Source organism: Panicum virgatum, chromosome 4K (assembly GCF_016808335.1).
Source record: "Panicum virgatum strain AP13 chromosome 4K, P.virgatum_v5, whole genome shotgun sequence".
Taxonomy (NCBI): domain Eukaryota; kingdom Viridiplantae; phylum Streptophyta; class Magnoliopsida; order Poales; family Poaceae; genus Panicum; species Panicum virgatum.
Window position 1 is genome coordinate 29,214,498 of NC_053139.1, and position 27,301 is coordinate 29,241,798.

Consider the following 27,301-nt stretch of genomic DNA (forward strand, 5'->3'; position numbering starts at 1 on the left):
CCTCCTTCAAACCTCGCCCTTCCCTTTCCCACTCTTACAACCTTAGGCCGATCAGGGGAAGGACTCTGCTGCGTACCAGAAACAACGGGAAGGAATGTGTGAAAAATGAGAACATGATGGAATTTGTGAAGTTGGAGATCCCGCACGCGCAACTGATATCGTTTGGTACGGCGTTCGTTCTTAGATGCTCCTGCAAAGATGTGTAGGTTTCCTGAGTGTTTTCTAGTTTATGGGCAACGGTTATGTATCCAATATCTGCTAATTAAGAGATCTCTGTCATTAAGTCAATCCAACTATAGCAACCGCAAATCCTGCTGAAACCGCTTCAGTTACAAGATGAGGTACGCAGGGCCTCCACAAGATGGATTGTTGGCTTCACGACACCTTCGTGATGCTTCTAGAGGCTTCCACACGGGATGCCAGCCTATCTTGGTAGAGAAAGAGAACAAGAACCTGTGGGTGCTGCCGGACTAGAGGCGCTAGTTGATTTTACAAAACCATGGTGGTTTCGATCCGACTTTGCCCCAGTTCCGGCGCCGGCCATGGCTGCTAAAGTGCTGAAATGCCCGGATCACAGGTTTATTGTTCCGGAGGAAAGAACATAAGAACTGCTTTGGAAGTTGGAACCCTGCTCCTTTCTCTGAATCCAGTATCGTATCGTGTGGAGAACTACTGGTAGGCAATTGAAACAACACTGAAACTTTCCAACCGATTCAGACGATCAAGCAGAGAGACACAGTTCATGCAGGAAACATACTTGAGAGCTCTGATCAGCATAAAAAAAAGGTGAAAAAGAAACTCAAAAGCAGGACAACAGGTATCTGATAGAGAATGAGCACATCTTATTATTCCGCCATAGCTATACAGGGCGCAAGAAACATACGCATTCACCGCCTCTGTGTCATGTCCGGCCATTACAAGCAGATGATGATAAGTTAGGACGATCTCTTTCTAAATAGTGAGTGTGATGACTGACTCAATCAGGTTGTTATCGCTATATGTAACGTAATCACTGAAGCTGCGTGGAGGTGCAGCTCGTCCTCCGAGCATGGTGAGATCAGATCGATCACGGCGGGCCACGGCGAGCTTCCTCCCGCTGTTCAGTACTGGTCGGGCCAGAGGAAGGCGCCCATGGCGAAGCGGCGCTTGCTGTCGAGGTCGCCGTCGGCGGGGAGGCCGTACTCGCGGAGCAGGCTGTCCACGCGCCACTCCGGCATGCCCTCGTAGTCCTCCTTCTTGTACCGCGGGTAGTGCAGGGGCATCCGGAAGCCGCAGCCGAGCACGCCGCACCTGCCGCCGCCCTCCTTCCTCTCCGGCGGCTGCTGCCCGCCGCCGGCAGCCGCAGCGCCGGGCTTGGTCATGCTCACGTTCACGGTCACGGTAGGGCCCAACAAGGATCCCATGCGCGCGCAGGGAGCTGCTGCTCTGCTCAGCACTCTGCAAGAGGCTTGCTGCTGCTGCTTGGCTTGAGTGATCCTGCTCGATCTTGCCTTGCGAAGGGGACGGTCAGGCGTGGAGGTGCCTTTTATAGAGGGGGATTGGAGAGGAATGGCACAGTGTGGAGAGTGGTGGGCCCACCGTGTTGTGAAGTTTTATGGAAAACTCTGAGGCGGTTTCAGGCGTTTCATCATCGAGACCATGTTGAGACGGCGGTTGTGGACCAACTCCTCACGTAAAAATGGCGGTTTCCAAAGATTACCGATCGATCCAGCCCTGCTTCGCACGCATTCGTACTCGTCGAGAGACATAAATGATACCATGATGCTGATTTTATCCTAATCACAGTTTTCCGTTCAATGCCGTGTTTGCAAGGAAATTTCATACACTAACAGTAATCTGTAAGATTAGAGCTCTTCTCCGTGCCGGAACACCATCCCAATGGGAGTATATTGGGGATGTGGTTAGGATAGGGTTGCATGAGTTCGGCGTGCACTGCAGGCAGGCTTGCTTTGCAAGCGTTTCTGTTCCGGAGGATGTGACGTGCTGTGGTTAGCACTGAGGTACCTGTTGAGAGCTGATACTATGGGCGGGCGACACGAAACCAGGGGCATCCCTTGCGCACAAACGGCAACCTGCTTTCGGCAAATTTGCCTCGCTATTGTTTCCTCATTTTTCGATTCGTTGCCTAGCCGAAACAGGCCATCACTGGACATTTCTCGAAAGAAACAGAGATTGTCGCATCGAGACACAAAAGCAATGTACCTCACCTTTTTCACGCGGTGCCGTTGGCAGGATGGTAACATGAACGTTCGTGGTGAAGCCCTTGCCCTTTTCCTCTTCTCAAAGAAGGGAAGGAGGGCATGGAAGAGAAGAAACCGGCCAAGAGGGGAAATCAGAGGGAGCTAACACCAGATTCGGCTCAACTGTCAACTCATCCATCAGTGCCCGTCGATGGTTACAGTTTCTTTTGTGCATACCAGTCACTGGCTTTGTTAGTTGTTACTTTAGATGCTAGCAAGCAAAGCTAGGAGTTGGAAACTTACCGGTGCAAACCTTGAGAAAGCATGTTTCCAGCCAGCAAGGGTTTTCTTCACATCCTATGAAGCTCCTTTGCTAAAAAAAAAACATTAGTTTACCCTGGACCAGTGGACAAGTTCCCTGGTTGGTTGAATCAAAACATCAAGTTCACTAATTTCAGGTACCTTAAAAATAACTTCTATCCAGGGATACAGGACAAAGGAAATCGAGCTCAGCAAGAAGAGGTACTCCTCACATAATCACTAATGTTCTTAAGCTTTTCATAGAAGTAAGCCATATGAGAGGCCCCTAAATTTCCAATTCCAGCATACAAAGAAAATTGACAGATTTCTCTTGCTTCACGAAATTAAAGTGACAAACAATTTATCATTGGCTAGCTAAACAAAGGAGAAAACTGAATATGAAAATTGTATCTGGACTGGGAAGTCAAGTCATATCCTTTGACCAATCCTAGCAAGATTGGAGCGATATTCATTATTCACATGGTCAGATGGCTGCACCTTTCTAACTCTAGAGTGTCTAGGGCCAGCTCACCTGGAATTTAAAAGTTTTCTTGAGGTAGAGGGAAGAATCCCAGGACCAATCCTGCCAATAAAAAAGATGCAATATAATGCTCATGTTTCTGAAGGCCACAGGCCCACATGCAGATAACTCGGGTCAAGATGACCTGAAATCCAAGCAGGTACTGCTAGTACTGATGAAACAAGCTATACTTAGTTATACAGGCTAATATGAAGTTATTGAATCTCAGTTGGCACACTATTCAATGGACTCTTTTAAGGGCTAGAACTAGCAACAGGTGTGTGTTTGGGTGGGGGGGGGGCAATACTTTCAACCACGAGTTTACCAACTTATATTGGTACATCAATAACCATATGCCGGTGGCCTGAGATACTGCAGCAAGCCATGCCAGTCACTTGGTTGCATGATTGAGGCCTCAACCACCACAATCTATTCTTGGCTACACATTTCCTCCAGTTTTCTAAGTAGATATTTTAAGAGGAGAATTCCATGTTTCAAGAAAGAAAATTTATTTGCACATAAAGAGGATGTGCTCGATCATGTTCTTTCTGAATATTTCCTGAACAGATAGATACATGAAAATAAACTGTAAGGAAAAAAATAATCAGTGTAGTGTGGAGAGAATTGACACTTTTTGCAAAGATGGCATAACTTGTTGCACTTGCCAGTTTTGAATCTACTCTAATAATAATGTCAATTTTGGATGTAAGTAATGGACAGTTTTGCACTATTTAAAAAAAAATCAAAAAGTTTGCTTGATTTCCTTTTCCCTAAGACAAAACAATACCAATCAGCCTCCCATCTTTTACCTGAAAAACAGTAGGAGAGCTTGTAGGAGTCAAAGTTTTTATACACTGGTATGACAAGCTCACTTCACTGTTGATTCACCTTTTCTGCATCATCAAACTAACCACAGCAGTTGAGATTCCAGCCACAAATTTGCCCAAACAGGTCAATCAAACAGATTCTTGCCCCCAGATAAACAGTGTTCTACCCTCCGATCAGGTTAGCTAAGCCTACTTTGATGTAACAGGTAATGTTTGTGGCAATTCAACAAGCATGTGGACAGGCATAAAATACATCTGCAGAGATATTATGCAGATGATAATGCCTAAGAAAAGCTGCATAAGAATGGTGTTAAAGAATGTGTTAGTAGAAAATATAGTAAATAACAAGGACCAGAATCCAACTGCGAAACTAGAGTACATCAAAAGCACCTGAATTGTTGCTTTCACACTGAAAAGGTATATAGATAAAACCATCGTTAATAGCATGGCCATTGAAGTTGAGTACACCTGTCAAAACAGAGTTCCATTGACACAACATCTCAACTTCTGGTGATGACAAAATAATGCATAAAATTGAAAAAATAAGTATCTTTCACCAACCATCATATTAATAAGATCAAATGAGTTCAGGGCAAGCTTCAACAAAATTAAATTTTCCAAGAGCCAATGAGTCCAGGTGCAATCTTTTGAAAAAAATAATTTTCCAAACCAACTCACACAAAGGTTCTGGAAGAGCAATTCTGAATAGAGCAAAAATCCTGTCTTGATCACTATGAATTACTACATAAATCCTTATTTCTGACACAGGACATACTGATAGTTTAATTTGCATGCCTTCTTAGGCATAGATGTATAGCATGCTCAAAGTATGCAATGAAAGAGCCAGATCAGTCAGGTAAGCCATCTTCTCAACAAACACCAACACAGCAAACCGATAGAGACAAAAAGAATACAGTTTCACCTTAAAGGCATTAGGAAAAAGTAGTGAGTTCAAATCATTTTAGCAGCACTCATAAGGAGGGTCATTTTGCAGTTTCTGCACTTGTTTCGAAGCAGTGGAAAAGGAATAATAAAAAATCATGTAGTTTGTTTGGGAAATGAAATAAAATTAAGACTACACATTTTCTGCTATCCCTTATCCTATTGCTGTTTCTGTCATAACCGATCTGCACTTTGAGAGACAATAATATTATGTTTGCAGTTTATATTATGAAAAACCAGTTAACAAAATACTGAAATTTTCTAAAAGCGGTTCAACCAAAAAAGCCTATCATAGTCCACTTGAATGGAAAAGGAATCCAGTTATCTCACCTTGACTATATTGTCTGAATACTTCATCAACCATGATACTAGTAGACCAGTGGACCCTAAATTGAACACAACCATCCATGTTGTGACAGAATAGCCATTAAATAGGCGCTGCCACCATGGACCCAACTCAAATCCAGCTTTGAAATCGCCATAAATTAGCCACCCCATGTTGAATATAACTCCAAACCTGACAACACATAGGATGGATATGAAATAGTGTTTGTTCAAGAACACTGGTGACTAAAAAAGTACACACTGCGGCACGTTGGTTTTTGGTATGTGAAATTTCAGATAAATGGACAAGTGTTAGATATAGATACCTACGTATATAACTGTACATTTTGCCAGTACAAACTATCATTGTTCTTCTTCATCAAGTACTCTGTGTAGACACCAGCTAGTGCTGAAAGACAAGCAGAAAGTATACCAAGCATGTAACCCTGTAATGGCGCCGAGAAAAGCGAATCACATGGTCCATCTCCACATCCTTTGACCTAAAAAAACAAGAAGTTTAAACTGAGCCCAAATTTTATTAGCTAAACCCAGTACAACTAAGCTACATAGCATATTTAATCCATATACTATTTAGTTAAAAAAATAGCAAATGATGCCAACCAAATCCATTTATGCTGATAGTTTATTGATTCATGTATAAAAAAGAATAACTCGGGTCAACTAACTACATAGCTTAAAAAGTTTCATAAAGCTTCTAGTGTATCTAGAAATTATGTGATGGATTGTAATTTTGTTAAGATTCTGAAATTAGATTACTTTACATACCGAAAAAATTATGCCTTGGAGCATGTATATTGCATGTAGATAAAATTCAAAACAAAGGGAAGAAATGGCAACCAGATGTTCTCTGGTTACATGCTCACAAAATTTACATCAAAGTGAGACAAGACAGAAGAAGTTCAAGTGGAAAACAAATCATCCTTAGAACAAAAATTGTGTGATAAAGATAAACAGGGTTATTTCATAATGTTATTAACAAACCTGGCTAGTAGTTGTACCAACAGCAAGCAAAACAATCGCCATCCATTGTAGATTTGATAACTTCCTTTTTAGGACAAGCCTAGTAGATTTACAGAGAGAAAATCAAGAGCACTATTTAATTAAGGGGAAGAAGGATAAAGCACCAATAACACAGTTTTATTCGCATGTAAACTCAATTTATTGCCAGCAACAGATTGAAAGTCTGAAATAAGTTTGAAGAAACAAGCATAAGCTTATGGAAATACAAACAAGCACATCTCTGGATGCTAAACAACAAAGTGCGCAAACATCATGCAAAAGTCTGACTACTATAACATGTAAACCAAGAAAAAAGGTGTAAGCATTTTCAGTGCACTGCTTAGGTAGTGTACCATGGAACAGCTGCCATTTATTGCCTGAAAAATACTGAACAGTAAGATAGATGCTTAGGAAGATGGAGCCATGGGAATAACTACCCACATATATGCCAATAAATTCTTTTTATGTTCGAGACCATTATTAAATAAGTTGTCACAATTATTGTACATTCAAAAGATTAAAGGGTCAAACATTGTTTACAACGGAAGGATATATTCAGACGATAATTGGTATTGCCAGTGTTGAGTGAACTAATTGCTAATGGCAAGAACAAAAACAAATCAAACTTCCCACTGCTTGAAATATTTTGAATCATCCCACCATTTCACTTATGCACTTCAAATCTTTGTATCATTAAGACAAAAAAAAATCAGCTTTAAGGACTCGGTCCAGAGGACAATAAGAAATGAAATATGGATTCTATCATGTAAATAGTGCTAAAGGTAAAAAATAATGAACATTTTAGTGAATAGACAAGTTACATACCTGAACAAAATTCCGGTTGTCACAATTTTCAAGTTCCCCATTATCTGATAGGTAGATGGATCAACATAGGTCAAGGTTGCAAACTGCACATTGTTATGGATGAGGTATATTATTGAAGGAACAAGATATAGCCGCACACTCCTCCACTCCTTTGTCATCCTTGGTGGAGATGAAGACTGGCTTTCCTTCCAAAGGAAGAAACTTGATACAGACAACTGCGTCGAGGACAGGGTAATGTTAACACAGAAATTCATCTTCAAAACATTGTCCAGTATATTTACTGGTATAAGGGTACCAAACACCTTACGTACAGCAGCTTAAGAATGAAGAGAACTGCAGCTTTTTACCTTGCAGAGTTCTGCTAGGAAGGGAATGGTTGCATAGTCGTACTTGTACTTGCCATTGCTCTGGGAAAGAGTAGTTAATATACCCTGCACACAGTCAGGAAAAGGGTAATGTTAACACAGGAGACTGATAAATTAAGAAAATAAGCCAAACCGCAACACATGTGTAAACATTTAATTAAGACTTAACCCTACTGCCTACATCCTCAGAACTTAAACTGCTCAATGACCATGATTCTTCACTTGAAATAAAGTTTCTTCACTCACGAACTCACGGCCAGAGCATTTCCCATCCCACAAGTCCACCAAATCGACCCCATGTACCCCAAACAATACAACATAACAAATACCAAGCTTCCTGACAACCAATTTCGCCCGGGGACCGAATCCTTCTACCTATTTGGCAATCCCCAGAAGTCCAAGATGGCATTCGTCTGAAGTGCGTTTCTCACCAATATGGTAATGGGCTAATGGCGACACCAATCGGGAATGAAATTGCAGATTGACGCCACCTCCGCCACCCATTCCACCGCGCACCTCGACAAGAAACACCCCAAATTACCCAGCAACCGAATCGCGCAACCAAAACCCGGCTGTAGACAGATCTGGGCCGCTTCCCTGATCAAATCGGCTGAGAAAGAAGAAGACGAAACGGGGGAAGCGGGGATTGCCTGGGAGCTGGTGAGGACGGTGAGGAGCGCGGCCACCAAGTACCACTGCATCGAGTCCCCTTCGACGTCGTCGCGCTTTTCCAGGTCTCTCTCCCTCCCTCTTTCTCTACGGAGGCCGAGATTGGAGGCGGGCGGCAAGCCGGCAGGGCACCACTACCTGACTGGACGAGCTGAGCACGACGAACTTGCCTTTTGCACTTTACCCCCGCTAACTTCCGTTATTATTGTTTGTTTCCCCGAAACCACACGCTTTTTTTTTTTTGAGAGGAGCACGCTTTTTGGTTCCGTCTTCTCGCGGCCCAATAAATCTCCATCTCCTAAAATAAATCTGCAGCCCACAACCGTATAAACCTGCAGAAGTCAGAACGGGCTGTGCACACGGCCCAATAAGAAAGAAAAAAAAGAATGTAACAGATAGAAAAAGTTAAACTATATATTCAAATCAAAATCTGATTTGTTTCTTACTATGAATCTTCAAAATAAAATCGCATTTGAGTATATGTAGATAGTTTCATAACTAGAACATTTATTTTTTATAAGCTAGAACAATTTTGTTTTGAAGCTAGAACAATTGTTCTTAGCTTCATAATGAAAATGTTATTAAAAAATATTTAAGAGTTTAAATAAAATATGTTCAAGTGTAATCTTATTTTGAAGATCCTATTGTAAAAAGAATAATGGAGCAATTAAAATTTAATTTGAATGTTTGATTTGTAAACTAAGAATTTTTTATTTTAAATCTTGATTTGCATGGAGCTCGAGGTAGAGTCACAAGTTTTGATTCCTTCGATATTGTAGCACGTAGTCGCGTGCGACTCTGATTACTGCTGATGAGCCTCAACATATATGACAGCTATTATTATATAGTGCATCTGTTTCAAATTATAGTTCATTTCACTTTTTAAATCTTAAGTTTTACTGCTCATCTTATTTAAAAATTGGTGCAAAATATCACTTTTTTATGGTGGCTTACTTTATTAAAAAAGTTATGCAAGAATGAGTTAAATTTGACTATGTTTGTATAAATTTTTTGAATAAGCTTAGTGGTCAAATTTGAGATAAAAAAGTCAAACGAATTATAATTTGGAACAGAGTGAGTAATTAGAGATAATTTGGGTTGCAACTCTTTGTTTTTCGGTTAGTGGGGTTGTATCTCATGCTCACGGTGTGGGTCCATGATTTCACCTTTGGCCCTTCGGATACTCTAGCTAAGTTAGAGGTTAGAATTAGTTTTTAGCTCGTGACTAACTCTGAACTAATTTTAACCAAAGAGTTGTTTGGATGAAAGGGTTAGACTGATAATAAATGTATTTTCCCAATCATTTGGCTCCTTTAAACCCTTTTCCAGCCGGATCTAGGGTGGGCAGCTCTTGTGTGGCCTCCTCCCGCTCATAAATGACATAGATAAACGACACCGACAGCCGCCACGCCCTCGCCCTCCGCATCATCGCCGAAACCCTGCTCGACCGCCGCCCCGGGTACACGCACATCAGCCCCTCCCACTCCGTCGCCACCGCGTCTCAGTCGTACATCTCCCGGCGCCCTCTGCTCGCCCACTGCGCTCATCGCCTCCACCGCTGCCCCGGCCTCCCCAACACGCAACTCGGTGGCCACACGCTCGGCCGTCTTCGTTGGCGCCTCCAGCTCCGATCTTTCTCGCCGGCATTGAGTGCCTGCACCCACGCCAGCGCTGCGCACCCGCTTAGGTACTCGTACTCATACTCGAGCTGCGAGATGGTTATGGTCCCGAACCCCGCGACGCACTCCTTGGCTGCATCGTGCCCTCCACGGCCGCCTTCAGCTTCTTCATCGCAGCCGCCGCAAGCTCCTTCACGGACTGCTCAGAGGGGCGGAGCCCGGAGGGGCCACCGGCACTTCGAGGGGCGGCGCTCGGAGGGGTGGCGGGTTGGCAATGCAGATCGGAGAGACGGACTGCTCGGAGGGGTGGCGGGGTGGCGACATGGATCGGGGGGATCGGGGGTGCGTCGCGGAGGGGGAGGGCGGGTGGCCACAGAGGGATCCTAGGGGTGACAAAGTGGGGGAAAGAAGGTGGGGCTATCCCAATCTAATCCCAATAAGTATCCCCTAAAAGATTTTTTTTTAGTGGATTAGATGCATCCAACCTAATTTAATATATATGTTTGGATTTTTTGAGTTAGATGAGTAAAAAACCAAATCTAATTCTAACTCTAGCTAGGCGGGTCCCCAGCGGAAGCTCTCGGCGTGTCTGACGGGGAGGCGCTTGGCACTCCGACGGCGTCTCCGGCGGGAGCCTACGGCGCGGCTACCTGCTTGCCTTGACGGCACTCGGCTCCGAGCTTCGTGTCGGCGGATCCGCTTCTGGGGGTAAGGCCGGCGGGTACTGGTTCATGGTTTTGGGCCCTGCAAGATGAGGAATCCGACGGGGAGGAGGAAGCTGAGGCTGCTACTCCAGTTTCCTCGGTTGATTCGGTGCCGGATGCAGAGATTCTGAAGGAGGCTCTGCTCGCTGGCTTCACCGTCGACGAGGTATGCCAGGCGGAGTTGCTTGCTGCTGGGGATTTCTCGCCTTGTTTTGCGTCTGCTTGTGTTGGTGCAGGGCAGGTAAAGCATCCAAGATTACTGGCGCGGCAGATTGTTGACATTGTGGCGGAGCGGTTATCACCGAGGATAAAATCATGGAAGGGTCCTTTGCCAGCGAGAAGGATTTCACCCAGTTTATCACTGGGGGACATTTTGGCGACTAATCTCAGAGTAGGAAGAAGTTCACAAGGCAAGCTGAAAAGTTTGGTGGGGACATCGGGGCAAGGGGGATCTGCCGGAGCTGTGCCTTGCGCGGCGGCAGCGTTGGCGGCGGGGATGACGGTGAGGTCGAAAGGAAGACAAACCCTCACTTCTCAGTCAGCTGGGCTGATGTGTTGGGCCGGATCAGCGCCTGGACAGGCCCATTGGTGTGGCGGTACAGCTCGTTGGTTCAAATTCACGGACAGCCTGGGGACACTTTTTAAAAATGGAGGAAAGCCGAGACGACGGGAAGTTATGACTCTTAACTCTGATGTTGGGGCCAATTGCTCCAATGACTACATCGGGAAGAGAAGTGAGAGGGAGGACATTAATTGGGTGAGAAGCTTAAGAGGTGAAACCAGAAAGGAAGGAGGCACCACCTGTTCGGGTGATAAGACTGACAAAGAAAACCTCAGAGTGAAAACTGACCAGCGGAACTCTGGTAGTGAGATCAAGAGAGCGAAGGAAGAGAGAAGAGATTTGGTTGTGCAGTGGGAGAAGATGCAGAGGAGAGGTGGCGCCTTTGGCTACGGGATTGGTGGTCGCGGACGTGGGTGGCCGCGATTTGAACCGTCTCGTAGATGGAGCAGAGAGGAGGAAGGGGTGAGAGGACATCCTAGAAGCCAGAGGTTGGGATGGAGAGCACGCCAGGAGCAATCAAACCAGAGTTCGTGGGGTGCTAAGGACAGAGCAAAGGATGAAGTGAGCCACAAGCAAAAGACTGATGAGTCCAAGGCTGATAATATTATTGATACAGAGATGCTTGAGGCTGATGGCAAGGGAGCTGGTGATGAGGCTGATGGCAAGGCTGATAGTGCGTTGGGGTTAAAGTGCTCAAGATGTTTTAAGAGAGGTCATTTGGCAAGTAAGTGTGAAGCTGAGTTATACTGTGTTATTTGCGATGGTCATGATCATGTCAACCACAAGTGCCCGATTTTGAAGCAGAGCAGGCCAGTTGCCCACGCTGTTGGTTATGCAGTCCATGGACTTGGCTTTTATCACATCCCACACCCACCCTTGCCAAAATCTAAGAAAGAAACAAGACAAGCTCTAATCTCGGTGGTTGGAGGAGAGCTCTCGAGGGATCAGGTGGTGATGCAACTTCAGAGGATTTTTGCTGGAAAGTGGACTTGGGAGCTGACTGAACAGGATAATAACTATTTTGTAACCAGATTTCCGTCAAGTATTGAACTACAGAGGTCTGTGGCCTTTGGTGGTGCTGATGTCAAGGGTGTAGAGGGCAAGGAGGGCCTCAGGTTGTAATTTGAAGAATGGCAAGAGAAGGAGGAAGGTTTTTTACTACCTAAAGTTTGGATAAGAGTTTTAGGGATAAGGAAGTCACTGAGAGAGTACCAAAATTTGTGGGCAGTGGGCTCCATGTTAGGATCAACTCAAGTTGTGGACATAGCGACAACTAGGAAGAATGACTTTGGAAGAATTATGGTGGCAGTTCTGAACCCTTTGCTAATCCCAGCTCGGTTGGACGTTGTCATCGTTGATCATTATTTTGAACTAGAATTTGAAGTCGAGAAAAAAGGATTTGATGAAAATGGAGAAGAAATGGAAGTAGATTGGGATGGAGGAGAAGGAGATGGGGAGGGGGAGGAGAACAGAGCCCTGAAAAAATATCATAAGATAAGAGGGACCGAAAGAGACAAAAAAAGTTTTGATAGGGAGTCAAAGGAGGATGATGGGGAAGAGAAAAATACACAGTATAACTTGTAGGCAGATGAGCTGAATCTAAATACAGCAAACTTTAAAAAGAAGCTGTTGAATTTGACAGATAAGGAGTTTACTGCCTTCCTAAGGGCAAAAGCTAAAGAAATATTAGATATTGCTGTTGACAACCTTGGATGATGCAGTCGATTTAGTGATGGCAGAAACTGAGAATGTGCCCAGTAAAGAAAAGGAAATAAGCAAGGAAAACCAGTTTGATGCTGAGAATGAATAACAAATATGTAGCTCTGAATTGCACCCTGGACAGATAGTGGGTAAGGCTGAAATGGCTAGAACTAGTCAACAGGAGGTGATAAATCTGAAATCACCACAGAAGACGGTAGACCTGAAGGTGGCTGCCGCAATTCCTGAGGTTGTCTCATCCCCATTGAGGGCAAGCCCCAGGCTGGCAAAGCATGCTGATGAGCACATACTACAGAAGACGGCAAGAAGGACTGCAGAAAGAAACCTAGAAGACATGGAAGGTAATTCTAATTGCCCCTCCTTGTTTTCTCTTGATAAGAATGTTGTGCCTTCTAATTTAACTCAGATAGGTGTTAGTATTGTACCTTCTTCTATAGATAACTTATGTAAAAATGCTTTTAGCACGACCAACCCAGGGAATTTAGAGAGTTTAGAGTGGGATTTTCCTGTTAGTGATGAGGATGAAAGTTTAGAAGAGATTGAATGCCTAGCTGTCAAGGAACTGTGTGGAGAACTTTGGGAGGAAATTTATGATGAAGACAATATTCACATTAGAAGAAAAAAAGGAGATGGAAGGAAAAAGAACAAGTCTAGTGCTAAGCCACTAAAGAAGAAGACTTGTAAAGTAAATCTGAATAAAACAATGACCATTATTTCCAAATGAAGAGAGTTTTTTTGGAATAACAGAGGTCTTAATGACTTGGCTAAAATAAAATTTCTTGCTAATATAGCAAAAGAGCAAAATTTAGATTTTATTGCTCTTCTAGAGATAGGAAAAAAAGATTTCTCACCAACTGGACTTAATGGTCTATGCAATGGGAGAAATTTTGTGTGGCACTGGACTGAACCTCATGGAAGGTCAGGAGGCATTTTGTTAGGGGCGAATGCAGACGAGTTTGATGTTGGTAGCATAGAGGAGGGGGATTTCTTTGTGAAGTTCAAGCTCAGAAATAAAAGGGATAACTTCAAATGGGTGCTAGTGGCTGTGTATGGAGCTGCACAGCCAGAATTCAAGGAAAAATTTTTGTAGAGCTGGTCCAAACTTGTGACAAAGAAAAACTTCCTATTCTTGTGGGTGGTGACTTCAATATTATCAGAAGTCCTAGTGAAAAAAAAAAATAAGGTCAATGCAAGGTGGCCTTTTCTGTTTAACGCAGTCATTGATGGCCTAGACCTGAGGGAATTAGAAATGTCAAGAAGAAAGTATACCTGGGCAAATTCTTTGAAGAATCCAACTTTTGAGATATTAGATAGAGTGCTGGTAAGCACTGAATGGGAACAACACTACCCTCTTGCTACTATTGTGGCTTTAAGTAGGGAAATTTCATATCATACTCCTCTACTTTTGAACACTGGGGAAGAAGAAAAAGGTGGCAGGCAGCCTATGTTCAAGTTTGAACTAAGTTGGCTGTTAAAAGAAAACTTTTTTGATATGGTCTCTGAAGTCTGGAACAAAGAAAAAAGGGGAAACAATGCTTTGTAGAAATGGCAAAATAAGATTAGAAGATTAAGGCAATTTCTAAGAGGGTGGGCAATAAATCTGAATGGAGCTTATAGGAACGAAAAGGAAGAGTTATTAAGGAAAACAAATGAACTAGATAAAAAAAGCATAAGATTATCTTTTGAACCAGCAAGAGATGGACCTCAAACAGTGCATAAAAGAAAGACTTGCTCAGATTTTGAGGAGGAAGAAATTAGGTGGTTTCAAAGGGCCAAAACAAAGAAATTACTCCAAGGTGATAGCAACACAAAGTATTTTCAGATGGTGGCAAATGGAAAGAGAAGGAAGACTAGGATTTACAGATTGGAACAAGAGGAAGGGATAATTGAGGGAGAAGAGGAATTGAAAAAGTATGTTACAAGTACTACAAAAATTTATTTGGGAAATCAGAAAGAAATAATATTTCTTTAGATGAGACAAGAAAGGAGGACATAATACAGGTGCAGGAGGAAGAAAACAAGATTTTAGTAGAAGAGTTTACAGAAAAAGAGGTTAGAGATGCAATTTTTCAAATGAAGCACAACAAAGCTCCAGGACCAGATGGTTTCCCAGTGGAGTTCTATCAGGCATTTTGGAGCCTCATAAAGGATGACCTCATGGCACTGTTTAGGGACTTTCATAGTGGGAACCTAGACCTATTTAGTCTAAACTTTGGTATGGTAACCTTAATTCCAAAGCTGCAAGAAGTCAAAATGATCCAACAGTATAGACCAATTTGTATGTTGAATGTTAGTTTTAAGATCTTTACTAAGGTCTTAGCTAATAGGCTTACAACAGTGGCAAATAGAATAATTGAACCATCTCAAAGTGCTTTCCTACCAGGAAGATATATTTTGGAAGGAGTAGTGGTGCTGCATGAGACCATCCATGAAATGAAAAGGAAAAAAACAAAGTGGGATCCTTCTAAAACTAGATTTTGAGAAGGCATACGATAAGGTAAAGTGAGATTTTCTGCAACAAACACTGAGAATGAAAGACTTTGCACCTCAGTGGTGTGTTTGGATTAAGAAAACGGTTACTGGTTGCAGTGTTGGGATTCAGGTAAATAATATTGTGAGCAGTTTCTTTCAAACAAAGAAGGGTTTAAGGCAAGGCGATCCCTTATCACCAGTGCTTTTCAACATTGTGGCTGATATGCTTGCATTGTTGATCTCAAGGGCAAGAGAGGAAAATCAAATAAAGGGAGTAGTGCCACACCTGGTAGAAGGAGGGTTATCAATTCTACAATATGCAGATGACACCTTTCTTTTCCTAGAGGATAACATCGAATAAGCAAAGAACCTGAAGTTAGTGTTAACTGCCTTCGAAAATCTCTCTGGATTAAAGATCAATTACCACAAGAGTGAAGTTTTTGGTATGGGAGAAGCAAAAGGAAAGATAGATAAGTACATTCAAGTGTTTGGATGTAAAGAGGGCTCTCTCCCATTCAAGTATTTGGGGATTCCAATGCATAATCAGAAACTAACCAATAGAGATTGGAGCCATATAGAAGAAAGATTTCAAAAGAAGCTGAGTAGCTGGAAAGGTAAACTGCTGTCAGTTGGGGGCAGACTGGTACTGATAAACTCAGTACTTACCCGTTAGCCATTGTTCATGCTTTTTTTCTTTAGAATTCCTAAAGGAGTTCTTAAGAAACTGGACTATTATAGATCCAGGTTTTTTTGGCAGTGTGATGAGCATAAGAAAAAATACAGATTGGTCAAATGGAATATACTGAGTACATCCAAGAGTATTGGTGGGTTAGGAATTACTGACCTCGAGGCTCAAAATACTTGTTTATTAAGCAAATGGTTGTTCAAGTTGTTAAATGAGGAGGGCACTTGGCAACAACTTCTCAAGAAGAAATACCTAAGTGGGAAAACTCTGACACAAGTAACCAAACAGCCAGGAGATTCTCAGTTTTGGGGAGGTCTGTTGGAGATCAAAGAACACTTTCTACAAAGAGGAAAGTTTCAGATTAATAATGGTAAACAAGCAAGGTTTTGGGAGGACTGGTGGTTGGGTAGAAAACCTTTGATGCAACAGTATCCCTCTCTTTGCAATATTGTGAGAAGGAGAAATCAAACAGTTGCTTGTGCTCTAGGTTCTATACCTCTGAATATCTCGTTTAGGAGAGCCTTGGTTGGGGACAAGTTGGGGTTATGGCACGAGCTAGTCTCAAAAGTAATGAATATAGTTCTTATGATGCTAATGATTCTTTCAAATGGACTCTGACCCAAAACTCAGTATTCACTGTGAAATCGATGTATAGGGATTTAATGTTGACAAATAGTATACCGTGTAATAGCGTGGTGTGGAAGATAAAGGTACCTCTGAAAATTAAGATTTTCTTATGGTACCTTCAAAAAGGGGTCATACTAACTAAGGACAATCTGTTAAAAAGAAGATGGAAAGGGGAAAGCAAATGTTGCTTCTGTTCTAAGGACGAAACAATACAGCACTTGTTTTTTGAATGTCATGTGGCGAAATTTGTGTGGAGTGCAATTTTCTTTGCTTTTGGAGTGAAGGCGCCTACCAATGCTATTAACATGCTGTGTTCTTGGCCGAGTGGTTTTCCCATGAAGCTCAGGAAACAGGTCTTGGTAGGAGTTGCAGCAATGTGCTGGGCCATTTGGCTAAGTAGAAATGATGTAGTTTTCAACCGAAAGCATCCTAACTCATATATGCAGGTGATATTCAGGGGGACGCACTGGGCAAGATCCTGGTCTCAGCTTTCTAAGGAAGAAGAGAAGGTGCGCATGATGAACAACTGCCGAGGAATCGAAGGATTGGTCATGGAGCTTTTTGCTAAAAGGTGTTGGAACTTCAGACGAAGACTAACGCATTAGCGGTTTTGCTCAGTTTAGTCTGGTCTTCCGTATTGTATCTTCTTTTATCTTATTTTGTTAGATGTTAGTGTTTGCTAAGCAGCGGTCTGCGTACCCCATTTTTATTTGTTAAATGTAGCCTTTCAGCTGTGAGAGGTCAAGGCTGGATTTTCCATAATCTAAAAAAAATTCTAACTCTAGCATCCAAACATAACCTTTGTCCATATACTGATGCTCGCTCCCGTGCAGTATGCCTTCTCTGTCACCGGCAGCTCAAGGCTCATCGCGGCTTCTTTACATCCGGACTACCATCGTTTTAATCCGACTTTTGCTTGAAGCCCGCATCTCTTTGCTGCCCACCGGTTCTCCTCCGCCATCTGTGGCCGGTGCCACCCCTGCACCTTGCAACCCGCAAAAAAAAGATACATCCTAGGTTCCTATAGTCGAGTAAATAGCCGAATCTGATCTATCCATTTTTATTTGTATTTTAAAATATTTGAATTCGTATTCAGGTTAAATATATTAATAAAAGTGATATCCAATCCAAATCTGATTCCATCCCTATCCGATCCGAGTTCTATCCCGACCTTTCTCGTTGTGAGCACGCAATCTTAATTATGATGGCAGTAAGTGACATGCACTGGGGTGGTCAAATTTAGGAAATCAATTGGGCTTCTATTTATCCCTAGAGCATCAATTGTTTATCTCTCGTATCCTCTATATATTTTCTCTCTTCATCACCAATAATACTTTTTATATTTTTAGTAGCAAGCACTAGCTGCACTACTGCAAAAATAATTTTTAGGAGCGGGTAAAATCGTATTTTTAGGGACAGATGTGGTACCCGGCTCTAGTTTTTGCAGCTAAAAATGTCATTTTCAGGAGTGGGTAATGCGCCCGCCGCTAAAAATGATTTTTAGAGGCAGGTCATGGCATCACCCGTCCCTAGAAATCGATTTCTAGGGGCAGGTTACAAATTCTTGTCCATAAAATAAAAAATGCTTAAAAATCAAAAACAGCAAAATAAAAAAGAAAAAAATTATCATAACCAACCAGCCACTACCACTAGCCATGTAGTGTCAAACTACAATTTTTTTTAACGAAATATACACACTTGCATCACATGGAATTCGAACCGTCTACCTCCAGCCTTGCGCGTACCTTTCTTACCACTACACTACACAAGCGCTAGTGACTCTATGAGGTATGCTATTCTTTTATATTAACTCGAAAATTGATTTGTAGAGACGGATGACACCATCACCCGCCTCTACAAACGCATTTTTAGGGGCGGGTGACGCCATCACCCGCTCCTAAAAAATATTTTTCTATTTTATCTGAAAATCCATTTAATTGTTTATATATAGTAAAACAAATTAAAAAATGTGAAACTTCTACACAATGATTATTATGAACTATAGAAACAAAAAATATGTCAAGTATATTTCGTGTATATAAAAGTTAAGATTGTAGAAACTTCAAATTATGACTTGACTTATATGAGATACTGTATAGTTATAGCTATTAGAGAACTAATAATATTTTTTTACCACTGGATAACCTTAAATGAAAAAGTTATCAACTACAAAGTTTTAGATTTCGTCATTCTCTACAATTTTGATATAAAATTTGATTTCATCCGAGATCATATGAAAAAAATTATGATTTTTTTTCTGTGAAACTATTTGTAAGGGCGGGCCATGCTATCACCTGCCTCTAAAAATACATTTGTTGGAACGGGTGAGGCCATGACCCGCCTCTAAATGCCACCATTTTTAAGGGCGGTTCATGGCATCACCCGCCCCTAGAAATGCTCTTTTTAGGGGCGGGTGACCCATGAATCGCCTCTGAAAATGACGCTCATTTTTAGGAATGGGTGAGGGGTGACCCGACCTTAAAAATATTTTTTTAGGGGCAGGTCGGATGCTACAATAACCCCGTTACATTTGTACCAATGGGTGAAATTTTGGTCCGCACATGAAAAAAAATCGGGACGTTCCTGCAAATCATTTTTATAGTAGTGAAGTATTGTAGCAGATTACTCAAAGGATAGGGTGAAAGGAGGAACCCCCTACATTTGAGCAAGAGAGGGATGTTTTGGCGATTGCCAAATTTTTTTTTGGTATTGGCGATGAGATTAGTAGTCTGCTGAAGCACCTCTCATTACAAAAAAAAAAGTTTTAGGTATTGGAGAGAGAGATAAGTAATCTGTTCTAGCGGCTCTTTGAATCCTTCGAAGTCTGGATACTTTACCTTGGTGATAGCTGAAGAAGCTGATCTAAAGTCATTCTCATGCAAATTAAACGGCAAATAAACAACATCAACATGCTCACAATTCTTTCTATGGCCACTTTATATCAAAGAACAAACATGCTAGGATGCTGGAATCTCACACTAAACAATTACATCAAAGGAGAATGCAACGCTTCACAAGGCCCTAATAATAGCCTTGGAAGCACAAAGCTGTGCGCAACCTCTCGTCCGCAACCTTCGGCGCACAACTCTCCGCGCCACCAGCACCGGGAGCAAAATTGAGGGAGAAGACGAGGGGAGGAAAAGAGTGCGAGGAAGGAGGGGTCCGACATGAGTCTTCACCCCGTCTCCCTCCCATCGCCTCCCTGCTTCCTCTCCCCCTTGCTCAGTCTCGGCCATGGCGTCGTTGTTCCTTCTGCTCCTGCTCCTCTTCCTCTCGGCTGCTGCTGCTGCGGACGCCGCCGGTGCCGCCGTCAACCCGCGCCGCCGCTCCCTCGCCGCCGCGCAGACCAACAAAGGCGCCGTGGCGTCCCTGGCCGCCGGGAACCCGATGGTGGTGGGGGTGATGAACGACCGCCTCAAGGCCCTCACCACCTCCTTCGCGCAGCAGATGGGCAGGGAGTTCCACTACTGCATCAAGAACATGTAACCATGCATCCAATCACCGCTCGTTTCCAAATAATTCTCAATGCTTTTGCCTCCTCCCTATGTACCAGCTGTGGATTATTGATGCATGCTTGCAAAAAAAAAAAATGCAGGGACCAGGAGTGGAACACCGCCTACAATTTTTCCTCCGATCCCACGTTTCTGACCAACTGCATGAAGAAAACGGATGGTACATTTCAGTTCCCCTTCATTTTGTTTTCTGTAGATTGGTTTTTTGGTTTCGTTGCTTCATTCCCTGTCGGTTTAAATTCAATTTTTTTCTGGAGTTCTAGGGAACACCCCCAAGAGCCGGTTTAAATCAGTGAAGACCGGGATGAATTGAGTTTCAAACAAAATTTCTAAAAACAGCACAACATGCTTACCTTTGTATATGCCCACTTGGCTTGGAGCATCAAGATATGTACGAATAATCAAGCTCGTTTTTAGCTTTTAACGTCGCAATGCAACTCTGGTTAAGTGAATGATCACATTTCACATGGCATTTGCACAACCCCTGCCTCAGCATTACATTAGAGTAATAGAGTGTCACGATTTAGTAGTTGTCTTCCACCGTAAACTATCCATCAGATCAGGTTCTAACATTGAAGTATTGTCCATTTTATTCGTCCATGAACGGATCAACAGGAGACCTGCCGCAACGCGTGTGCACGGCCGCCGAGATGAAGTTCTACTTTGAGAGCTTCCTCGAGAGCAACGGGAGAAAGAACTACGTGAGGCCAAACAAGAACTGCAACCTCACTTCGTGGATCGATGGTTGTGAGCCTGGATGGTCATGCAGTGCCGGCAAAGATCAGGAGGTCAACTTGAAAGATGCTGTCAACATCCCTTCCAGAACCCTCGATTGCAGCGGTTGCTGTGCTGGGTTCTTCTGCCCTCATGGCCTCACTTGCATGATACGTAAGTAAGCCCTGGCAGCCACACCGTAGCTCACTCGCATGGCAATTATTTACATCGTTACTCACCTGATGTGCTGTGTGCAGCATGTCCTTTGGGAGCATACTGTCCTGAGTCCATTTTGAACAAAACAAGTGGAGTCTGTGATCCGTAAGATCCTTTCCACTACTGTATTTCGTAAGCTCTGAATTAGAGCATATTGTTGTCCATTACTGATCCATGAACACTGCTTGGTGCAGGTACCACTATCAACCACCTGCCGGAAAGCCAAATCATACGTGTGGTGGTGCGGATAGATGGGCAGATGTTGTTAGCACAGATGATGTTTTCTGTCCACCCGGTTACTACTGCCCAAGCACTATACAGAAGCTCGATTGTAGTAGTGGGTAATTCTATCTATCGAATGCCTCAATATTTGGTCAACCGCCTAGACTAGTGGTTTTTCTTAGTTATTTAACGCGACATAAGCGTAGCTCAAAAGTTTAATATGCTTCACAATACTAATTAATGAATGCAAATAATTGCGCCTTTGCAGGTTCTATTGTAGGAAGGGCTCAACTTCACAAACCAGTAAGTTTAACATTTGTTCATATAGAAAATCTGATTGTTTCTTTTGTGCTGATACTGTAATTTGGTTTTTTTAATAGCCTCTGCTTGAAATGGCCTAACTATACATGCTATGTGGTCTCTGTATCTTGTCAATTGCAGAATGCTTTAACAAAGGAAGCTGTAAACCAAACTCTGCAAATCAGGACATTACCATATTCGGTGCACTGCTTGTGGTAATATGATACGGTTCAGCTGGAACCTCAGTCAAGAGTGTGATATGTCTTCTTCTAACCAAAGAAGTTGAGTTAACGCATCTACCCTTTGATGATTCTGTAGGGTGCCCTGTGTTTTTTGCTGTTGATCATTTACAACTTCTCCGGACAACTTCTGATGAACCGGGAGAAAAAGCAGGCAAAATCTAGGGAGGCTGCCGTAAGACATGCCAGGGAGACAGCAGCAGCTCGTGAAAGATGGAAAACAGCTAAAGATGTCGCAAAGAAACACGCTGCAGGCCTGCAGTCGTCACTGTCCCGCACATTCTCGCGCAAGAAAACTCTGAGGACACATGAATCGTCCAAAGGCGGTATGCCTTCAACCGAATCCACTGATGGGCCATCGAACGAGCCAGGAGGAAAGAAGGAAAGCCTCACTGAAATGGTGCGTTCACTGGACGAGAACCCCGAGAAGGGAGAAGGTTTCCATGTGCAAATAGGAGAGAAAAAGAAGCCTAAAGGAAAGCATGCGCATACCCAGAGCCAAATTTTCAAGTATGCTTACGGACAGATTGAGAAGGAAAAGGCAATGGAACAAGACGCCAAGAATCTTACGTTTTCAGGAGTGATATCGATGGCCACCGAAGAAGATATCAAGAAAAGACCCACAATTGAGATTGCTTTCAAAGACCTCACTCTAACCTTGAAGGGGAGTAAGAAAAAGCTTTTGAGATCTGTGACAGGAAAGCTCATGGCTGGTCGGGTAGCGGCGGTGATGGGCCCATCAGGCGCGGGAAAGACCACATTCTTGAGTGCTATTGCTGGCAAGGCAACAGGATGCCAGACAACAGGTATGATACTTATAAATGGGAAAACAGAACCTATCCGCTCTTACAAGCGAATCATCGGCTTCGTCCCGCAAGATGACATTGTCCATGGGAACTTAACAGTTCAAGAGAACCTCTGGTTCAATGCAAGATGCAGGTATGCAAAATGAAAACCATAGCTACAAGATTTGTACTCATCCAGTTAGTAAATGTAGACTCATCAATTTCTTCACATGCCATGTCATGCCCCAGGCTGTCTGCTGACATGTCAAAAGCCGATAAGGTCCTTGTCGTGGAGAGAGTTATCGAGTCCTTGGGGCTTCAACCAGTTCGTGATTCTTTGGTTGGAACTGTTGAACAGCGCGGCATCTCTGGCGGCCAGCGCAAACGAGTAAACGTTGGTCTAGAGATGGTCATGGAACCCTCTGTACTGATTTTGGATGAGCCAACCTCGGGTTTGGACAGTGCTTCATCCCTACTTTTACTTCGCGCCCTACGTAGGGAAGCTCTTGAGGGTGTCAACATCTCTATGGTTGTTCATCAACCCAGGTTTTTTGCGAACTCATCTTATTGCTGCTTGTATGCTGCCTTAAACTCAATTACTTTAAGGTCGTAACTGGGCTGGTTTTATTTGCAGCTATACATTGTACAAGATGTTTGATGATTTGATACTTCTCGCGAAAGGTGGTTTGACTGTATACCACGGGCCTGTAAAGAAAGTGGAGGAATACTTTTCAGGATTGGGCATTGTCGTGCCAGATCGCGTGAACCCACCGGACTACTATATAGACATCTTGGAAGGAATTGTGAAGCTAGAGACAAAAGAACCTGTAAATGTCAAAGATCTCCCTATTAGATGGATGCTGCACAATGGGTATGAAGTTCCACGAGATATGCTGCAGAGTTCTTCTGACTCCGAATCCTCTGTTAGGGGGGGAGGAGATCAATATGCCTCAGGTGGTGACACTGGGCAATCTATTGCTGGTGAAGTCTGGGGTAATGTGAAGGACATTGTTGGGCAGAAGAAAGATGAGTATGATTACAATAAAACATCTGAAAACTTATCGAATCGGCGTACTCCTGGTATCCTTAGGCAGTACAAATACTACCTGGGGAGGTAAGATATTCTAACAAGTGGAAACTTTAGCTTCCTTTTTTTTTTGTCTCTTTGGTAAATGAATACTATCAACATCCTCGTTCTATGTTGTTCAGGTGTGGCAAGCAACGGCTTCGGGAGGCTAGAATACAAGGAGTTGACTATCTGATACTGGGCCTTGCTGGTATCTGTCTGGGCACACTTGCTAAAGTGAGCGATGAGTCCTTTGGAGCACTTGGCTACACATACACTGTCATAGCCGTGTGTAAGTTTTTATCTTTATCCTGACATGGAGTATTACATACATGATGTTTATACCATGTAATTGCGTTCATCGTACTTCTCTAATGGAAGAGTATGTAGGGAAAAAAAGGGTACGAATCAAACTGGTAAGTTGAGTGCAGTATGCTTAATTAGGACTCTAAACTAATCTGAACCTGTCATGGAAAGAAGATAATTTTGCAACACTGTGTTGTATGCTTGAACTTTATAAGCAAGAATCAGAACTTTTAGGTTCATTTGCAAAATAAGCTTCTGTTGGATGCAGCTCTTCTATGCAAGATCGGGGCCCTAAGATCATTTTCGCTTGAGAAAATACACTACTGGAGGGAGAGAGCATCCGGCATGAGCTCATTGGCATACTTCTTATCCAAAGATACAATAGATCACTTCAACACGATTATCAAGCCGATCGTCTACCTCTCCATGTTTTACTTCTTTAACAACCCGAGGTCATCAATCTGGGAAAACTATGTTGTTCTTCTGGCCCTCGTCTACTGCGTGACGGGAATCGGATACACCTTTGCCATCTTTTTCCAACCTGGTTCTGCCCAACTGGTGAGCTGACAAGCTGTTAAATTGGTTGCATATCTATTAACCATAAGCACTTTATGCCTCCATAGTCTATACCCCCTCTGCCCCCAACATCATAGGATATTGGTGGGGTATGCATATTTATACATACTAATGATGCTTTGTTTATGATGACAGTGGTCGGCGCTGCTTCCGGTTGTTCTAACACTAATAGCAACCCAGCAAAAGAACACCTTCTTTGCTAACCTGTGCTACACAAAGTGGGCCTTGGAAGCATTCGTGATTGCAAATGCTCAGAAGTACTCTGGGGTATGGCTCATAACGCGGTGTGGGTCGCTGTTGAATAGTGGGTATGACATCAACGACAAGATTCTGTGCATAGTCGTTCTTGTAGCGAACGGGGTGATATTCCGGTGCGTGGCTTTCTTCTGCATGGTGATCTTCCAGAAGCACTAATGGATGAGCATGATCTGTTATGGTTCATCCAGTACGTGAGCTTTGTTAGTATTAATCTATCGGTTGATCGCTCCGGAGATGCTAGTCTATGTAACATAGCAACTGATTTGTTCATGATGGCATGTAGCGAGTGCGTGTATGTGTTCTTTACCACAGTTAGGACGAAGCCATCCATGTAGATATAGACACATAAACAAGTTGCTCAGTGAAAAGAAAAGATAGTGAAATTGAGGCACCGAAAGGGCGACCAGAGGGGGGTGAATGGGAGCCGTTTGAAAATTCTTGCAAATGAAAGATCGGCCTAAGATCCCAAGTTCGTACCCAACCCTCAAGTCCTAAGTGAAGTGTAGAGGAGCTATAGAGGAGCTACACTAACACAAAACAACCCTAGGAACAGACGAGAATAGACCAGAGAAAGAAAGGCGACAAGTCAGCGGAAAATAGCACGGTATATGAACACCGGTTGAACCGACGAGTATAGAATTGAGCTCGTCGGTTTATCCGACGTCACAGAGCCGGCAGCAGAAAAATCAAGCACCGGTTGATCCGACGCAACAGTTTGAACTGTGTTGGTTCAACCGATAACTAACACCAGATGATCCGACAAAATCAAATTTAAACGCCGGTGCAGTTGTCTAGAGAGAGCTCAAACTGGATTAAAGAGCACCGGTTGATCCGACGAATTCAACTCCAAAGCGCCGGTGCAATTGTCCAGAGGAGCAGCAAAACGAATCCAACTGATCACCGGTTAAACCGACGTCGAGAGAAATCTATACGCCGGTTGAACACACAAAACTGTAAGCCCCAGCAGTGACACTGGTTGAACCGATGCTCGTGATAGCTAAAGCACCGGTGCAACTGAAGAACACCAGAAAACCCTAATTTCAGAGAACCCTACTCACCGGTTGATCCGACGCATAAACCTTCAAAGCGTCGATTCAACCGATCCTAGGAAAAACAGAGTCCAGAGAGGTTTTTCCAGCCCGCGTTTCTTATCAAACTCAACGATCGAAGGATCAAATCATGTCCAAACCTTGCCAAACTTCGTAGGCACGATCACAAAGAACTTGTGAATATGTCCACAGAAGGAATCAACGAATCACTCCATAATTTGGGAGGAATCAAAGAAATTCCGAGCAAAATTGGGGTTTTCTCAAGAATGCAAAAACTTCAATTCGAAAAGACTCGTGATTCCGAAGGGTTTAGCACTAGGCTAGATGTGTTAGAATCATCACAAAGAGTCACGAAGTCATCAAGAACAAGCCAAACATCTCGTGCTCAAGAATCGACGAAGGAAAATCGAATTCATCCAAAATAAAGTACCAAACATATGAGATTGACACGATTTCAAAACCCCGGAGGGCACAAGGAGGATTGGGCCTCCTTTCCCACACAATCTCAGTACAAAAGTCTCAAGAATCCATGCCTCTAATCCTAGAGAGGAGAGGGAGGAAGAAGAGAGGGAGATAAGAAGAGCAGAGACGGCAGGGAGAGGTGGGTAGCGGTGTTCAGGTCTTGGCTGGCGCAAGGGAGAAGGAAAGGGGGGAGGGGTATTTGAGGTGCCCACGCAGGGGTCCAAAATACCCCTAGACTCAAACTAGAGACTAAAACGCCCGTAGGGGCAAAACCGGAAATATGTACACGATCTCATCCGACGGCGGAGTTTCCTTTTTCGACTCGAAGCCTTCTCTGCGATGCCGCCATCTCGATGAAGATCCGGTTCGCGGTTTTGGGGGGTCCGCGAAACCCGGGTAGGTGGCCGGTTTTGAGAAAACCGTCAAAAACTCCACGCGCGGGACGATTCCCGCCTCCACGCCGTGGCCCTAGACGCCGTTCCCGCCTCGGCCTTCTAACGGCCCTAGACGCCGCCCAACGCCCGTCACCTCCTCGCCCACAGCGAGGCCCTAGACGCCGTCGACGCCCGTCGCCTCCGTCAGTCCCGAGACCGACGCCCGTGCCTCCACGACTTGGCGTCTTCAACCGCCGTCCGCCTCCTTGGTTTTGTGGCGCAAACCAAGAAACCCGCCTTCCGTCGCCGCTTGCGCCCTCGATCCAGGAGTGGACGCCACAGCTGCCGCCCGGCCCGAGCTCCTCCACGGCAACTCTCCGTCGACACTCGACGCCCGTGTACCTGCAATCCAAAGACCAAGCGCAAGATCACACCGCACGGTTGACAATTCACTCATCACAAGCAGGATAGAGTACTATCATTCCTCAATCTCCCCCTTGATGAATGCATTGTCGACACACCACAAAGCGAACCAAGAGAGAAACAAAAACAGTGAAGAAGAAAGAAGCAAGAGAGAACTTGAACAAGTGACAAAAGCTCGAAAGAAGCAAGAACAAGTCACTTGATCAAGCAAAGATCGATTCCCTCAGACAAGGGCAACGGCTCGACACAATAGATCAAATACAAGCATGACTCCACAAAGACAGAGGCAGGGCTCGACACAGTCATGCCAGAAGCGGAGGGAAAACCAGGTGATAAACAAAGCAGAAACTCCCCCTGAAGGCATTTCCCCCTTACCAGTGCAACTCTCACCAAATGTATGCACTTTCAAAGCCCTGTGCACAACAAGTTTTTGGTTCTC

The 27,301-nt window shown here is 43.7% G+C and overlaps 3 protein-coding genes across 4 annotated transcripts; 1 reads left to right on the forward strand and 2 right to left on the reverse strand.

Moving 5' to 3' along the window:
* Window positions 1–820: 820 nt before the first annotated feature.
* Window positions 821–3,068, reverse strand: LOC120704727. Its single transcript, XM_039989215.1, has 2 exons — window positions 3,013–3,068; window positions 821–2,553 (listed from the first exon to the last, which is right to left on the reverse strand). The coding sequence occupies exon 2, from the start codon at window positions 1,401–1,403 to the stop codon at window positions 1,101–1,103; it is 303 nt and encodes a 100-aa protein (XP_039845149.1). The 5' UTR covers window positions 1,404–2,553; window positions 3,013–3,068; the 3' UTR covers window positions 821–1,100.
* Window positions 3,069–3,608: 540 nt separating this feature from the next.
* Window positions 3,609–8,150, reverse strand: LOC120704726 (CMP-sialic acid transporter 1). Of its 2 annotated transcripts, none has more exons than XM_039989214.1 (8): window positions 7,735–7,881; window positions 7,286–7,369; window positions 6,939–7,153; window positions 6,096–6,174; window positions 5,424–5,593; window positions 5,100–5,286; window positions 4,218–4,295; window positions 3,609–4,121 (listed from the first exon to the last, which is right to left on the reverse strand). In XM_039989214.1, the coding sequence occupies exons 3-8, from the start codon at window positions 7,094–7,096 to the stop codon at window positions 4,017–4,019; spliced, it is 777 nt and encodes a 258-aa protein (XP_039845148.1). In that variant the 5' UTR covers window positions 7,097–7,153; window positions 7,286–7,369; window positions 7,735–7,881; the 3' UTR covers window positions 3,609–4,016. The 2 variants fall into 2 exon arrangements, with proteins under 2 accessions (XP_039845148.1, XP_039845147.1); XM_039989213.1 differs by lacking the exon at window positions 7,735–7,881 and adding an exon at window positions 7,954–8,150 and having other exon boundaries at window positions 3,625–4,121.
* An 11,126-nt stretch (window positions 8,151–19,276) lies between these two features.
* On the forward strand, window positions 19,277–24,710 carry LOC120704728 (ABC transporter G family member 28-like). The gene is made up of 13 exons (XM_039989217.1): window positions 19,277–19,842; window positions 19,956–20,032; window positions 20,488–20,760; window positions 20,844–20,907; window positions 20,997–21,143; window positions 21,293–21,327; window positions 21,466–21,539; window positions 21,643–22,502; window positions 22,598–22,894; window positions 22,983–23,462; window positions 23,558–23,706; window positions 23,989–24,278; window positions 24,432–24,710. Exons 1-13 carry the CDS (start codon window positions 19,595–19,597, stop codon window positions 24,708–24,710), a joined length of 3,273 nt encoding a protein of 1,090 aa, XP_039845151.1. The 5' UTR covers window positions 19,277–19,594.
* The last annotated feature ends 2,591 nt before the right edge of the window (window positions 24,711–27,301 follow it).